The sequence below is a fragment of the Chenopodium album genome, chromosome 16 (assembly GCF_948465745.1).
Source record: "Chenopodium album chromosome 16, dcCheAlbu1.1, whole genome shotgun sequence".
NCBI classification, from domain to species: domain Eukaryota; kingdom Viridiplantae; phylum Streptophyta; class Magnoliopsida; order Caryophyllales; family Amaranthaceae; genus Chenopodium; species Chenopodium album.
The window spans coordinates 42995087-43012582 of NC_137849.1; the positions used below are offsets into that span (position 1 = coordinate 42995087).

The 17496-nt window shown below is 34.5% G+C and overlaps 2 protein-coding genes across 2 annotated transcripts; both read right to left on the minus strand.

Moving 5' to 3' along the window:
• Positions 1–1342: 1342 nt before the first annotated feature.
• LOC145586586 (actin-7-like) lies at positions 1343–4467 on the minus strand. The gene is made up of 5 exons (XM_081643462.1): positions 4314–4467; positions 2979–3051; positions 2494–2887; positions 1785–2398; positions 1343–1694 (listed from the first exon to the last, which is right to left on the minus strand). The coding sequence occupies exons 2-5, from the start codon at positions 3036–3038 to the stop codon at positions 1629–1631; spliced, it is 1134 nt and encodes a 377-aa protein (XP_081499588.1). The 5' UTR covers positions 3039–3051; positions 4314–4467; the 3' UTR covers positions 1343–1628.
• Positions 4468–12348: 7881 nt separating this feature from the next.
• Positions 12349–17267, minus strand: LOC145585423 (actin-7-like). Its single transcript, XM_081642122.1, has 5 exons — positions 17141–17267; positions 14615–14685; positions 14118–14511; positions 12917–13530; positions 12349–12792 (listed from the first exon to the last, which is right to left on the minus strand). The coding sequence occupies exons 2-5, from the start codon at positions 14672–14674 to the stop codon at positions 12727–12729; spliced, it is 1134 nt and encodes a 377-aa protein (XP_081498248.1). The 5' UTR covers positions 14675–14685; positions 17141–17267; the 3' UTR covers positions 12349–12726.
• Between the last annotated feature and the right edge of the window lie 229 nt (positions 17268–17496).

Genomic DNA, 17496 nt, shown 5'->3' on the forward strand with positions numbered 1-17496 from the left:
TGTTTCCTTGACCTTAACTTTTTAAAAAGAAAAATACAAGTTTTTACATTGACCCTTCAAATTAAAAGATTATAATTTTCGGTTTTGAATTAATAACCATGTTTATTTGAGTTTTAAAGAGATTTATATATAGCTTAATGGCCGTTTGTAAAACAATCATATGTTTCAATGACTTTGTTCTAATTTGGTAAGGAAACATGTTCATTACTATGTCAATGTAACTTCTTCCTCAAACATGTATTGTGATGATAAAAAGGATATTGACATGAAATTTATTCGCAAACTTATTTGTAAATCCATTACCATTACCATCATTTGTATCACCAACCAAAGGGTAGTAATTATTTTGAAATCAGTGATAGCTGTATGTCTGTATTAGATGACATAGTTGTAGATTGTAGCTTATTGAAAAATTGTTTGCAAGAACATCAAAAACGATAATTAAGTCTACTTCAAAGTCGTGATGGTATGTTTCACTGCAATGAAAATTTATTCAAGGATTATACTATTACATCAGTTGCCTTCCAGTTTAATATTGATCGCTTGGAGTGTTTGTACTTTTCAAGTTTTCGACACCCACCATTATCAATGCTTTTGCATTTTACAACTGCATGTCTACATCATCACATAACTCCTGTAAGCTGAATGCTGGTTCACCTGACCCGGGATAACGAGCTAGGTACTTTGGAAATAGGGGGGGGGGGGGGGGGGAGGGTAAGAGAATTCCCACTGCGGGGTGTGCCTCTTGTGAAGTTTGATCCCTCAATCTATTGCTGAGAGAGATACAAACTTACCCACTAGACCAAACCTTGCTCGGTGATAATCGATGGAGTATAATGTACTTCGTATACTACAGTTTTTTGTAAGGGAAATACACTTCGGAGCATATATTTTTAGTTCAGAAAGATATTACCAAAACCTGATTTTAAAAAGCGCTCCTACATAATTCAAGTCCTTTCAGCTCTTTTCAATGAACAAAGGAAACTTTTGTAATTTAGGCACCGAACAAAAACAATGTTAATTGTCAATGTGTCGCCTATTGAGTCATACGGAACTACGGAGTAAATAGAAAAAAGACCAAAACAAACAAAAACAAATGCCTACAAAAATCACCTCATTTTCAATACATTCTGACCTTTAGCAAACAAACCACAAATTTAGTCATCTTCTACAATCTCATCCATGAAGGCTCATATGGTTCCGAACAATATAGTTATCATAATCTGAAAGATATCGAGAATTGAAATCCACAATTTATTTTTGTTTCACATAAGCATTGAAGATTATGGCAAAAAAACAGAGCCACATGAGAAGATCAAAAACCTGAGGCTGCAGCAAGGTGTGACCCAGAAAAATAGTAGAGTATAGAAATTAAACATTCTGCAATCCGCAAAGATTACATACCATAATTCTCGAAAAATAGTTACAACAAACAATAGAAATTCCAAGCTTAGGTCCCAAAAAAAACCACAAGCTCCTAAACCCTCTCCATCTCTCTCGACCAAATCAAATCAAATCATACACCACACTAATACGTTTTTTTTTTTTTCTTTTTTTTGACCAAACAGAAAGAAAAACAAAGAGACAACAGGAGACTATGTAGGACTACAATCTCAAAACTTATCTTCTTAGAAGCACTTTCGGTGGACAATTGATGGGCCGGATTCATCGTATTCTCCCTTGGAGATCCACATCTGTAAAAACACAACATTATCAGTTATATTCTTTGAAATCAAAACACTGCAACAAAACACTAACAATTCAATACATAAACGATGCAGTACCTGTTGGAAGGTGCTGAGAGACGCAAGGATAGACCCTCCTATCCAGACACTGTACTTCCTCTCAGGAGGTGCAACAACCTTGATCTTCATGCTGCTGGGAGCAAGAGCTGTGATTTCTTTGCTCATACGATCAGCAATGCCAGGGAACATAGTTGTACCACCACTGAGCACAATGTTACCGTATAGGTCCTTCCTGATATCGACATCACACTTCATGATGGAGTTGTAGGTAGTCTCGTGGATACCTGCAGCTTCCATACCGATCAATGATGGCTGGAAGAGGACCTCTGGGCAACGGAATCTCTCAGCTCCAATGGTAATGACCTGGCCATCAGGAAGCTCGTAGTTCTTTTCAATGGCAGAGCTGCTCTTGGCAGTCTCTGATTCCTGCTCAAAGTCAAGAGCAACGTATGCAAGCTTCTCCTTAATATCACGGACAATTTCCCGTTCAGCTGATGTTGTGAACATGTAACCTCTCTCGGTAAGAATCTTCATGAGATAATCGGTAAGATCACGTCCGGCAAGATCCAAACGGAGGATGGCATGGGGGAGGGCATAACCCTCGTAAATGGGAACTGTGTGACTCACACCATCACCGGAGTCAAGCACGATACCTGTTCAATGGACGCAAATGAGATGATAACAAACATGACAGCAGATAGTTATACAGGGAAATTAGGTGAACATAACAGCTTTATTAGCTACAAACCTGTGGTACGACCACTAGCGTACAGAGATAGAACGGCCTGGATGGCAACATACATAGCGGGCACATTGAAGGTCTCAAACATGATCTGGGTCATCTTCTCTCTGTTAGCCTTAGGGTTCAATGGTGCCTCAGTAAGCAACACTGGGTGTTCTTCTGGGGCAACACGAAGCTCATTGTAGAAGGTGTGATGCCAAATCTTCTCCATATCATCCCAGTTGCTCACAATACCGTGCTCAATTGGGTACTTCAAGGTCAAAATACCTCTCTTGGACTGAGCTTCATCTCCAACATATGCATCCTTCTGTCCCATACCAACCATGACACCAGTGTGTCTGGGACGACCAACAATACTTGGGAAGACGGCCCGTGGAGCATCATCTCCGGCAAATCCAGCCTTTACAATGAAAAAGGGAAGCAAATTTAGATCCAACACAAACCATTAAACAGTAAGAAAAATTGCAAGTAGTGCAAGAGTGTCATCTTACCTTGACCATACCAGTTCCATTGTCACAGACAAGGGGTTGGATCTCCTCTGCATCAGCCATCTCGATTTATATACTACATAAACACAATCAACACGTCAATACAAGGTAATTGTGATTTGTAGGCACAATAAATAATGGACTCTATCACACATATCTCATTATCAGACTAGTTCAACATGAAACAATCAAATAAACACAATCTATATATAATTATTAGTTCAACATGACTCAATCTTGATTATTACAGCAGGTTTGAAACTTCAATGATGACACATACATGGCGATTAGTCAATGCCAATTGAATTTTGTTTCGAATTCTTAACTCTATTTGCACCTCTGCACCAAACTCAATCACAACACATTTCATGCTGCCAATTGTTCTTACAAACTAATTCACTCAAAAAGAACTACAATGTCAAACAACCTTACACCAACAGAGAAAAACCAACCTCTTAGGAATCTCTAGATTTAAAAGACTGAAAAGGAGCAAATTACTTTTAAGATCTCTAATTCAAGCTTTAGTATTTGTTACATATTTCTCAACATTCTATTCATACCTACTTACCCAGTTACCCGATCATATATTGAATAAAGTGAGAATAAAGTGAGTCTAACATTAATAATTCATCCGATCCAATTAAAATTCAACAATATGAATTATAAGCATTCTACAGCTTTAATATGAACATATAATCATACTTAAACCAAATAGCTTGTCAACTAATTACAACCGCACATTCAAATACTACTTCAAGCATCTCCAAATGACAGAAATCTAGCATTCAAGCAAAACAATTCATCAAACTGTATACTCGTAACATTTTAGCATCTCCGAATGACAAATCTAGAATCAAACTTAGCAATTCATCAACAGTTCATATCTCCAAATCGCAATCAGCTCATCAAATTAAACTTGCAAATCGATCCAAATGACCGTAATCGAGCATTTAAGCATCTCCAAAATACTGAACCTAATGTCATTATGTATTACAGTAAACCCTAACATTTCAATAATCGTCAAATATCATAAATCGAACAAAAAAAATTACACAAAATCAACAGATTTCAGCAGATCGAGCTAGTCAAATCACAATCAATTCAAGTCAACTGAACCAAATACTTCAGATCGGAAACTAATCCACCATCAACAACACTAAATCGAGAAAAATATCATCAAATCAACTTCAAATATCAACAAATTCAAACTCAAATTCAAAGCCAAAAGAAAGATCCAGAATCACAAATTACAAAAAATTGAATCTAATCTAAAATATTAAAAACAAAAACAAAAAAGAAGATCCGAAATTCAAAGTGCGAGAACTTTTTAGCGCTTACCTTGAAGAACGAAGCGAGCTTGCGGCTGCGAGAGGAGAGAGAAAGTAGAGAGAGAAAGTGAAAGAGATTAGAGAGAGAATTTAGAGAGAGAAAGCGAGAATTTTGAGAGAGAGGCGATTGAATGAGTGACTTGCTATCCTTTATGTTAAGGAGAAGCTCCGAAATGAAATGCAAATGAAATGTAAATGCGGCTTACATTTATTTCATCTTCATTTCAAATATTTTTTTAAAAAATTAGAGGGGGTTTTTATTTTATTTTAATATTAATTAATAATTTAAAAAAGAAATGAAATAATTTAAAAATAGAGAAAATATTTGGGGAAAAATGAGGACAATGATTTAAGTTCCAGGGAGGAGAGAGAAAGAGAGGGCGGGCGGTGTGACATCATGTGAGCTGGAAGCACGTACTTGTCCACGTGGTCACTTTTTGCTTTTTAATTTTTATTTATTTAATTTTTAAATTTTTGGAGAAATTAGATTTTTATTATATTTAATTATTTTGGGGTTCTTTTGAAATAGACATAATTATTTTAGAAAATTGATATTATAAGAAATTTGACAGAATGTTGTTGTGAATTCATGTGCTAGAAAATATTGAGAGAATGTGGAAGCACGTTGTGTTGGGGTTATTGTAGTTATTATTTTCCAACCCCTTTTTAAGTTGGGTGTTCATGTTTCTTCCTTTTGAGGAATTTTTTTTGCCCTACATGTTATTTGTTCGAAAATCGTTGTCGAATATGTTATTTTATAATGTTAGGAAAACTTGGTGTATTTCGGTCTCTAAACAGAAGTTAGTTTTATGTTAGAAAATGAGAAAATCACTGGGTAATATGGAGTATGTAATTACAATAGAATGGTGAATGGTGGAGGATGAGGATGAGACAACTAATAATCTATTACTATACAAAGGTATTACGGTGAAATATGTATAAATTATCATATGGCGATGGGATAATTGTATAATAGCTCTGCCAAAAGATAATTTAAGATTAAAAAGTGTGACGCCTAACTAGTACATCTTATGAACAACATATGATTTCCTATGTGGATTAATACATTAATCTTAACCTCGAGGACAAGTTATCATGAACTATGTGTATTACAAAGTATACACGAACAATTAATGATAGTCATCATAAGGTTTCCATTCATATAAAACTTAGGGAAGGGGTAGAATAGTCATTAAATTGAAAAAGAGTTGGTCTTTAAACTTGCAAGAGGAATTAAAATTGGTGCCATAATATGAAGTGTTCTATGAATATGTTCTGCGCCTATCAGCCTATGTATGGAATGAAGGAATGCTCCAAAAGAAGGTCTCACGAACCGTAGAATTGAATCATTATTTAATTACTAGCTCCTCAATTTTATTTTATGCTCTTTTGCTATGTTAAACTATACTAGTATATATTTAGACGTCGGCCTGTTAGCATTGACTGAACTAAATTTATTAGAGCTGAACTGAACTGAACTGAAAATAATCTGTTGAGAACAGGGCCGAAGAATTCCTTTTGACAAAATTGGTTTTTAACACTTTTTATTTTTTTATTTTTAATATAGCAGCAAAAGCATGATAATGTTTTCATTGTTTAGGGATTTCTTATTATTTTAGAAGTTTTATACATGTAACCAAGTTTGGTGTAGACACCTAAACTTATCGGCACATATATAGTTAGTTTGCTTTATAAATCATAAATAGATTTGGTAAATTTCGTTATAAGACTTGTATAGTTGCAATATAATGTTAGGTTCATTTGATTAATAATCAAAAGCATCAAAGATTGCCAATGCTTGGAAAATCAAGCTTTTGTTTGCACAATGCTCTTCCTTTCCTCAAGTGGCTACTTTCATGCCAAAGGTGAGATGATAGATTATTACATTGGTAGTATAGTTTTAGTTTCATAAAACTTTGAAGATCATGATGAAAGTACCACTAAATTAAATGAATTTCCTCAAACCAGATTAGCTTTGACAATTATCATGGCATATAGTTTTAGATGATCAATAAATTGTTATTTCATGGGAAGTATAGATGTGAATGGAAATTGTGGAATATTAATTATTTGTTGAAAAAATATATGTAATACGAAGTATATACGATAATATATATTTTTTTAGAATACGAAAGAGAGGTAGTGGAAATAATTATTTTTTAAAAATTAAAGTCTAAAAAATTGTAATGTGAAGCGTATAATAAAGTATACTATAATGTATGCGAAACAAAATTGTAGAGCGAATGACGTATAATAAAATAGAAAGATAAAAAAAGCATGGATAGTAAATAATATTATTTTTGATCTTCAACTACACATATAACATATACGGCGTATATAAATAAATAATTACTCATACGTATAATAGATATTAACTCATTAAAAAAAAATGACAAATTCGGTCTCAAGTCCACCTAAGAAGACATTCATATATATGCTCTAGATTAAGTTCACGCCTCATCAATGCCATACTACCTGAAAACATCCAAACCGGCCGGTGGGTCAAGAATTTGAACAAATTGATACATAGAATATTAGACACAAACTAGAGGAAGATATATTATGAATCAATAAGGTTGAACAACCTTGATTACAAAATTAATCAATTAATCCATAACTAGTTGGCATTGAAGAATAATATATACTCCATATGTACATATATAATCGGTGGCAATATTTGTCATTGCATAATTCGAATTTAGTATTTAACTTTAATTTCCACTAGTCCATATTACACTTAGGCGCTCTTCACTTCAGCTTAATTTCAGTTCAGTTCAATTCAGTTCAGCTCCAATTAGTTCATTTCAGTTTAGTTCCTAATTTCCTTCTCTCATAAAATATTCATTTCAACTCTATTCAGTTCAGTTCAGCTCCAATCAGTTTATTTCAGTTCAACTTAGTTCAGTAAATGTGAAGATATATGTCTTTAATCTATCATAAATTATTTATAACAACCTATCACAAATTACTACTCTTAGCTTCTATAGAGTCCACATTAGGTATGTAACTTAGGTAACACATTTAAATAGGGAACCTTATTGAAATGCGGGTGTAATAAAGTTTCCTATTTAACATGTTATCTAATCTTTATTATTACTGCCTCTTGATGATGAAAATAGGGGACGAAATTTTGATTTTTCAACCTTTTCTTATATAATTATTTTTTCTCGCACATTATCATATCTCTATATATCACACTGTACAGTGTCTTGAGAGGCAAAGATATATTCTCTAGAACGTACAACGATTAGGTCATTCTTCTTTCTTTCTCAACTCTAAGATCAAATAGGCATTCCTTTTGTTTATTAGTCATTAGTCACACACGAGCACAATTAAGGGAGATTCATGTAATTACCAGTTCTTATATAGAAATAGTTAACTGAATAATATCACAAACAAAATGCAGGGATAATGAAGGAATACTCATGATATTGATTTTTGGTTATAAATTTCAAGAAAGATTTTTGGCCCATGTAATGTACCAAATGATAATTGTAACACCAGGGGAAACAAATTACAATACAATCGATGGTTTTTATAATTTATTAATTTTCACTTACCTCTTGATATTAAAAAATTTATGGTTAGTATAATACTATCCAAATTTACTTTACAACCGATGGTGCATTTTATTCACCTAGTTTTTACGTAGCTAATTTATACGAAGTACGGAGTACATAATACAAACTTATTCAAAAGGTCGGTGATACATAGTACTCCGTGTCCCTTCTAGACAAAGAAAATCTAGGTTTACACTTTACAAGGAGGGAGAAGAAAGTACTCCATATCATAGATGTCAAATGCTAAGGTTTACAATTAATCGGACCATCTTTGCCAAAATTTTCACACTAATTAAGTCATTATTGTAACAAAAATGGTTTCAATTTCCCCATAAAATTATTAAAGCACCGATTTTATTATTCATTTTTTTTTATCATTGTTTTTGGCTGTTAGGAAAGCTTGGAATGTCATCAAGATTCTACTAGGAAAAAAAATAAAATAAAAAAACTTTTAAAAAAGAATCTCCTAATTGTACAATGGACTAACGATGTAGGGCCTAATTAGGCTGTTTAGATTGATTGGCAATAAGGCGGCACCGGCCTTGAGTTTGGTTTATAGCCTTTTTCTCTTATTCCTTTCTTAGCTTGCTTACTTGGAGTTAATTTCAACGAATTCCTGAGTTTTCATTGAATACTTCCCTATATGCTTTGATGAAATAATCAAACATCTACAACAAATTGTCTAAGGATGAAATCATCTTACTTATCCCCACGGGAAGTTCTGTGTGATCCATGATGATTATATCGCCAGTAAGAGCGACCCATGCTTTATAGGCTAATATTAAATATGGGTGTGGGCTGCACCCGCAAACCAAGAGAGAGAGTCCACTTTATTATAAGTTCAAAGGAGGTTCCATCCCAAAACCATATGATAATAGGAGGAGTAGCCCCCTTAGCCTTATAAAGTGATTAACTCTCTTTTCTTCAACTAATGTGAGACACTTACATGTTGTAATTCTTGAGAGGTTTATTCTTTAACAGCTAACGTGCTGAAACAATAAAACAGATCAAAATTAATCTTGTTACATTGGGATCATTCTACCCAACAGACATCTTTATATTTTTGTCAAATTGATAAAAAATAATAAGTGGGTCAGCTTGTCATGCACATGACGGGCTCATGCCAAATTTCAAAGATACATGTTCATGAACAATCTATGACCCACTGATGTATATCTAGTGTCATGTTGTATTTGAGATAGGTTAAGCCATTTTTCGTGCCATGTTTGACAAACCCTCAGGCGAGTTCGACCTAAGCTCATCTCTAATATATTTATTACATCTTGATTTGTATGGTAAATATTTATGACTTGAATGAATCGATTGTACTTTAAAATAAAAAGGTCGACGACAAGGTCGGCTGATACGAGTAAAAACCACAAGTCTCATACCTTGATCGAATAAAAAATAAATACAAGGTTGTCAATTTAATAAATAGGAGTTGAGCAAGACTCATTGTCAAAGCATAGAATAGGAGAGGAGGACTAGTGGTAAGACTTAAAAAGAGGTAGGATGGTAGTGGCTGGGATTATTTGGAAGTTAAGCTAATTGGGAAATACCGGTAAGGTTTAAATAGTGGCTGATATTCTTTGAAAGGAAAGCAATCTCCATTCCATTATTTTCTAAACTTGGACAATTTTTTATGACTTGTCTCCTAAGGGAAGTACCACTCATGTTTTTAAAGTTAAACCCATTTTACTCATACTGCTAGGAATTGAAGTACTGTACTACTGTAGGAGTGACCAAAATATTGACCCAGTTACGTATTGTTAAAGTTACTACCTATAGATACGTGAATTTTACTTTCAATATATTGTCTTTTTTTTCTTTGCATTCTTTTTTAAAAATAAAGGTAGTTGAATATTAGTTTAGATTCATGTTCCATTTGATTTTCACTAGTCAAGTTTAGCTCTATAGGCTACGCTTAATGAGAGTGAATGTAAAGGATAAAGGATTCTCTACTCCTAAAAAGCTTATATTGAGATTAGTTATTGACTTATTTTCACCTTATCTTATGTCAAAATGACCTTCATTTTACAAGGCATGTTAAAATTGGCCTTTATTTTCTCAAACTATCAAAAGTTTCCATTAAGAGTGGATGAAATATCCACTATTTGAGATACGGAGGTCAACTTATTGTACAGTTGGTTTAAGTGAGGTGGCAAGTGTTTTTTGCCTTAAAAGTTTCCAACCATGTTATCACTAGCTTCATAGTTCTATGGACTAATGAGTATATGGAAAGATATAAAGGCCTCTAATTTAATGAAGAAACCTTAGACTCCTTTCCAAAATTCACATCCATATCATTCCCAAAAGCCACCGTTACTTCTTGTATGGGAGCTGCAAAACTCAACTTTAATGATTTGATCAAAGCAAATTAAGATTTGGCATGGGCCGAGACAACACAACTAATGTCGAAGCGCCCAACAACTCCCACTAGGGGAGCTACTTCGTCCATTTTCGCATTGGAATAAAGAGGATACAAATTGAGGGTGACAACCTTCTTGTTATGAACATCAAATTGAGGAAGACAAGCCCATTGTTAGTCTGGCGTCTGACTTAACACAAACGAGGTTTGCCCACTACTAGTGTATTGTATGACTTGTTCCACGAGTTTCGATTTCAAATTTACCATCGTAACTCAATACAACACGAATTGAGTTTATGCCCGCCCCACCCCATGCACACCTCTATCGAAAATCTTGATCTAAGTTAGCAACATGTATACTGTTCTCAAAGTGCTTCCCAGGATCTCACAGTTATGCACAAGTAAATACATAACAATGACAATTTTGTAAATAATGACATTTTGACAGAGGTCATGTAGTACTACTGAAACAGTAATACTATATATGATTTCAGTAGTATAAAAGGCACTCTTAATAGTAATTAAAAAAAAAAATATCTCAGTAAAACTATTAGGACTTTCAGTAGTACAATTTTGCTTGTGTCTAACGGTAATGTATTAGGACTTCCTCATTGTTCTCATACCCAATGAACTAAATTTTCCCATAACAAATATCCAAAATACACCCTCATATTAGCATAACATGATTCCAAGGACAATGAGACATGAAACAACAAAGATGCCATCTCTATTTGTCAGCTTCAATGTATCTCCAAATCATCTATTTCAAAATATTCTCCCTTAAATCGAAACACAATCAATTTTGTTGCTTTGTTCGGTGTATAATTGGTCATTTCAATGATTTCGTGCTCAAACACCACCTGAATAATGACCTTAAAACCATGTACAAAAAAGTCTCAATAAATTTTTTCTTCTTGGTTTCAAGTGTTACAACTCTTTCCTACGAGCTCTCTTGTGTTTGGAACTTTGGATGAGACAATTAATGACCAAGTGACTTTTATTGGCCCTGCACTTTCTTTCTTGTTCCTCTATTTCAAGACTCAGGTTCTCGGGGTCCAAGATTTCTAGCTCAAGTTGTAGTTCAAAGCATCATACTTGTAGCCTAGCGAGTATGGAGTACTCCGTAGTTAATTACCTCGCGTAGTTGATTACACCCTTTATCTCCTTCGGGTTGTTGCACAACAATAGTTATTTTTAAAATTTTGGTTGGGTAGTGTTGGTAAGAGAGAAAGTTTGGGGATCAAATGTAGTGAATTTAAGAATAGAAAGAACTCTGATAATTTTATTGTATGGCTCTAACTCAAAAGGGATAAATCATAAAAGGAAAATGGGCAAACTTTAGTGGTGGGGATGGTGATGGGGGGTAAGCATGGAGCACCATTAAACATGGATGAAGGGTAGATCCGTCTGTTTTAGTAAAAAAAAAAATTTAGTACTTCATCCCTAAGAAAGATTGCCCAATTTTCATTTTTTGTCCGTCTTTACAAGATTGTCTCATTTAAATTAACATAATTCCCACAATCTTTATTTACTACCCCACACACTAAAAACCGATTCTTACACAACAGTCAACATAACTCTTATAAGGTGAAAGATGTGGACGGAAGTCATGGGACAAACTCGAAGGGACATAAAGGCTATATTCAAGACAATTGTAGAAGATCATTCAAAATTTGTCAAAATTGACACAACCCAAAACCCTATCCCACAGCGCCATACCAAGAAAAGACCAACTTGAAATCTTCAAAGCCTATGGATAGTGTTATTAAAAAATACACTTCAAACCCAAACTTAAGGCTCGACCAACCCAAACCCAACCTATAAAAAATAAGAAGTAGCAAGTAATTGCAACTTGTTCAACTATATAAAATTAGAACACACACTATATAATGTATTAATGGGTACAAAAATACTCTTCAAAAAGTCCAAAATTTAAATGTTAAATCAACTAGGGTGAGTAGCTTAAATAAGAGAGGGAAAAAATAAACCCTAAAACAAATTATTTAAAAAGCAACACTAATGCATAATATAAAGAACTATACTTGATAGTTGAAAAATAACATTAAAATGTAAAACAAAATCTCAAATCAGAAAATGTGTTTTCTTTCGTCTGAAAATCGCCTTTGTAGATAATCAATACAATATACAATGCGGAAACTCTCATACAAGACAAATTCAACGAGGAAGCTACCAAAACCCTTAATTCAAGCTTGATGTATGAAGGACCAAACTCCTATCATAGCAAATTTTAACAAACCACCAAACAAAGTTACAAACGAAATATCATTAAATTGCAGTTACAAGCACCCAACAACAGTAACAATTCTGTTCCTTAATATCCTACAAAATCCGTAGTAACTAAAATTAAATTCATCTCAACCAAACTAAATTATACAAGACTTTAAAAGTTCCACCACACTGGTATGTTCCTAGAGGCAGAGAGGGAGAGAGGGGGGGGGGGGGGGGATTTAGGCCAACAATTTTGGAAACACAACTTAGAAGCACTTACGATGAACGATTGATGGGCCAGACTCATCATACTCACCCTTGGAGATCCACATCTGCAAGATATAGAGAATATAAATTAATGTACTACCCTGAATTACTCTAATACTTAATTTCCCTCGATAGAATCATAAAGTGCATTGGAATGTGGTACAAGGGGAAAAGGAGAAGGGGCAGTACCTGTTGGAATGTGCTAAGTGATGCAAGGATAGATCCTCCTATCCACACACTGTACTTCCTCTCAGGTGGAGCAACAACCTTGATCTTCATGCTATTAGGGGCAAGAGCAGTAATCTCTTTGCTCATACGATCAGCGATACCAGGGAACATAGTTGAACCACCACTGAGCACAATGTTACCGTAAAGGTCCTTTCTGATGTCGACATCACACTTCATAATGGAGTTGTAGGTTGTTTCATGGATACCAGAAGACTCCATTCCGACTAGTGAAGGCTGGAAGAGGACCTCTGGGCACCGGAATCTCTCAGCTCCAATTGTGATCACCTGACCATCAGGTAGCTCGTAGTTCTTCTCTATTACAGAGCTGCTCTTGGCTGTCTCTGACTCCTGTTCATAATCAAGAGCAACATAGGCTAGTTTCTCTTTAATATCACGGACAATTTCCCGTTCAGCAGATGTTGTGAACATGTAACCTCTCTCGGTAAGAATTTTCATGAGATAATCAGTAAGATCACGACCAGCAAGATCCAGACGGAGGATAGCATGAGGAAGAGCATAACCCTCGTAGATTGGCACAGTGTGGCTCACACCATCACCAGAATCAAGTACAATACCTGTTAAGAAGACAAAGAAATTCAGGAAAAAAGAAGAAAACGGAAATGAGAAGGAAAACACAGAGCAAAAGCAAAAAAAATGCATATAGTCAGAAAGTAGGAACATTTAAACATCTGAAAGAAAATGAAAAAATGACAGCAGAACACCAGATGGCTACAAGACCTACAACATCCGAAGTACAAATTTTAAAAGAGATCATTAGAGTAAATAGGTGGGTTTTTTTTAAGAAAATATGGTCTACGTGAGGCAAGAGCCTAGAGGCTAGAAAGAAAGGTTATAGATTTCAGCTAAATCGCTTTGTTCACCAAGTGATTCTAAATGAGATTGAGAAGGTTCTGAAATGCAGTGATGTGCCATTTTATATCAATTTTATGTCATTTCCATGAAATGAAGTTTATCAGCACAGAGGAACAAGCAGAAAAAATGGGGAACATGTAGTCAGGCTGGCAAGAGTTTTGACACAGAACGTATTAAAAGTGGGACATGAAACCTTTGCAACGAAAAATTTAGCATAGTGGAAATGTGGAATCACCAGATAAAGGTTACGATACAAAAATTAATGATTTGTGATTAAATCACTACCAACCTGTAGTACGACCACTAGCATAGAGTGAGAGAACGGCTTGAATGGCAACATACATAGCAGGAACATTGAATGTCTCAAACATAATCTGAGTCATCTTCTCCCTGTTAGCCTTGGGGTTCAGTGGGGCCTCAGTCAGCAAGACGGGATGCTCTTCAGGAGCAACACGAAGTTCATTGTAAAAGGTGTGGTGCCAGATCTTTTCCATGTCATCCCAGTTGCTAACAATACCATGCTCAATTGGGTATTTCAATGTCAAAATACCTCTTTTAGACTGAGCTTCATCTCCAACATATGCATCCTTTTGGCCCATACCAACCATGACACCAGTGTGCCTGGGACGACCAACAATACTTGGGAAGACTGCTCTTGGTGCATCATCTCCAGCAAACCCAGCCTGTCAAGGAAAGTAGATTGTATTAATTCAACACTTCAAATTTCTCAAAAGACGTTAAGTAAACTACATAAAGAAAGGGAAAAAATACAATATAAAATGTCACCTTAACCATTCCGGTTCCATTATCACAGACAAGGGGTTGAATATCCTCTCCGTCAGCCATCCTTCTTTATACTACACAAAAAAAGTGTAAATCAAAAGGTTAAGTAAACATCAATTCTTATTAAGAATTTGAAAATCTAGAAATGAACAAGTGACATCAATCGTATAAAACTTGTCAGGTTGCTATCCCTTACCCCACACTGTTTTTAAACTGATCCCTAAAACTTCAGCGATATGATAGACTGCTTCAAATGTAATCAGTAAAATGTCTTTTCGAAAAAAATAACCCACTTGTCTTTTGGAAGTAACTTTAGATATGCAAATCATCCAACTTTATTAAATCATAAATGACTCATAGACTGGATCTAATTTCTAGTAAATTGAAATTTCAAAATTTACACCTAAGTTAAAATAAAAAATGCATATCCATCACGAAAGAAAGTTAGACAAGTAACATGTGATGGAAACACAATGAAATTTTCAATAGTTTACTTAATCTGATAGAGACTTAGTAATAAAAAAAGTTAGGAGAAACAACTACTTTTTGATTTCACATGGTGAAAAAATCAACCTGCAACTAACTTATATTTGAACAAAAGAGAATTCCCAAATCCCAATAGAGCTCAAAGCAAAGAGCATATTGTAGATGATTAAATTCTCATGCAAGGGCAACAAAATTTAGACTTCAAATCAAATTCAAGTAGCACAATGCTTCCTCAACGTTTGCATCATCTATAATGATTAACATTTGCTATATTGCTCTTTCGTGTTAAAATTTCACATAAAACATTATAAACCTAAGCCACCTCCATCATGATGAAAATTACTTGCCTTTCCATAGTCTAGATTTAAAAGCAACAAAATAAAGATACAACTTTCAACAGTCAAAACTACATTAACTTTGATCAAATCAAAGAAAAACCAAACTACACACTGGAAAAATCAAGGGCCTCTAATATAACTGCTACACCAACATCCGTATCCCTGAGTGGCTAGAGTTTGCACCTTCCCCAACCCAGCCACCCATGAGCTTAGAAGTCCATTTCCCTCAACTTAAAATCCATGGTTAGTGAAGGTGGCCTCTTAGCGCCTTTTGTTTAGTTTCAAGCCTTGGGCCCATTTATCTTATTAACGAGATCCAAATGGGCTAGGATTCCAGGAACATTGTTCATTAAAGCAAAAAAGGGAGATAAGACAAGAAAAAAAAAAAAAAAAACTAGCATGGATAAGGACTTTCTGCAAATTTTTACAGGTTCACCTGTTGTTAGCTCTTGCCAGTTTGCCCATGGGGAACAATAACTAGTTAGGCAAGACCTATATGGATCAAGTGACTCAAGATACTTGAAATCTCATTTTGGATTAGAAGCAAACAAAATTTCCACAAAATGTTAAACTTGTAAACTATTTCACATCTAAGGGTCCGAGACAGCGTTTATTGGAGCACAACACATTCCAATACTACTCTGAAGATCTAATTCTCCCCCTCACTTTGTTATCAAAAGTCAAGTATTACACCACATACCACACATCACTTCACATGTCCTAATTGACCAAAAGGAGTTATTGAACCAACTCAATTAATACACATAGGACTAGAGCCAAAAGATTAAATATGACGCCGTAAAAGAAGAAACTTCATCCATTACACATAGGACTAAAGTCTAGAGCCAATAGATTAAGTAATCAATCCCTTCTATTCAAAACATATGACATCGTGAAAGAAGAAACTTCAACCATTACTTCTCTCAATTGGATTTCACAAAAATTAACCATGCAATATACTTTTACAATTTTGGCTACAATGTCTATATTGTAAAAAAAAAAATTACCAGTCAAAGTTATTACAATAAATCCGAGGGCGCCTCATAATACGAAAAGGACGGTGTTTAACACTAAAATCCAACCTACCAACTAACAATCAAGCCGAAAGCTACCGGTTACAACATACAATTATATAGAACTAAAAATCAAGCCGAAAGCTACCGGTTACGACTCACAATTGTATAGAACCAAAGGCGGCGGCATACCGCACACATTTAGACCTCCCCAAACCCCACCATATACAAGATTTTCTAGTTAATTCTTTGGGTGTTTTCAATAGCATGCAAACTATTATTCTGATTTACTCCATCATAAATCACTCAAAAAAGTACAACAAAATTCCAACATACTATCTAACACTCTTAACCTAAAACCCTTACCCTAAACAAAGCACAACTCTTTTTAAATTTATATAATTGATTTTAAACTATGGTTTCAATTTATATCACCAGGTTAAATATCATATTAATTCAAGCAAAACATAACAATAGATCGGACCAACAAAATTTCTACAAATTTAAACATTAATTCAAGCTCATGCACGAAAATCGATGGAACAAATTCATTTCTACAAAATTACAAACACAACAAATTCAAAATTTAAATCAACAGAAACATAAAATGTTAAACAAGATTAAATAAAACAAATTGAAATGATATCATAAAAAGAAAGAAAAATATTCCGAAATTAGTAAAAAGATTTAACCTTTAGAGTAAGGAAGATGCCCTGCAAAATGAAGAACAGAGAGAGAAGAGAGAGAGTGAGAGGAGAGAGAAAGGGAAGAGAATTGGAGAGAGTGACAGCGAGATTGGCGGAATATATTGATGGTGCGCTGTCGTTTTATTCAAATGTTTTTGAATGAGAGAATAAATCCAAAGTGTATGAATTTGTGTGTTACTAAAAAAAAAATTTAAGGTTTTCATATTGGCAATTTAGGCAATCCATGAGTGTAATAATTACTCCCTCCATTTTTTTTTTATTTGTATCACTTGTAAATGCGCAGAGTTTTAAGAGAATGAATTAATAATGTGAGCGGATGAATAATTTATCATGGTAAAAGT

Excerpts from the sequence above, each read along its gene's own strand:
- LOC145586586 (XM_081643462.1), bottom strand. The coding sequence starts at position 3,038 with ATGGCTGATGCAGAGGAGATCCAACCCCTTGTCTGTGACAATGGAACT. Across the intron at positions 2,399-2,493 it reads CGCTAGTGGTCGTACCACAG|GTATCGTGCTTGACTCCGGT; the intron begins GTTTGTAGCTAA and ends TCCATTGAACAG. Across the intron at positions 1,695-1,784 it reads CTCTCAGCACCTTCCAACAG|ATGTGGATCTCCAAGGGAGA; the intron begins GTACTGCATCGT and ends GTGTTTTTACAG.
- LOC145585423 (XM_081642122.1), bottom strand. The coding sequence starts at position 14,674 with ATGGCTGACGGAGAGGATATTCAACCCCTTGTCTGTGATAATGGAACC. Across the intron at positions 14,512-14,614 it reads ATGGAACCGGAATGGTTAAG|GCTGGGTTTGCTGGAGATGA; the intron begins GTGACATTTTAT and ends TTTCCTTGACAG. Across the intron at positions 12,793-12,916 it reads CACTTAGCACATTCCAACAG|ATGTGGATCTCCAAGGGTGA; the intron begins GTACTGCCCCTT and ends TATATCTTGCAG.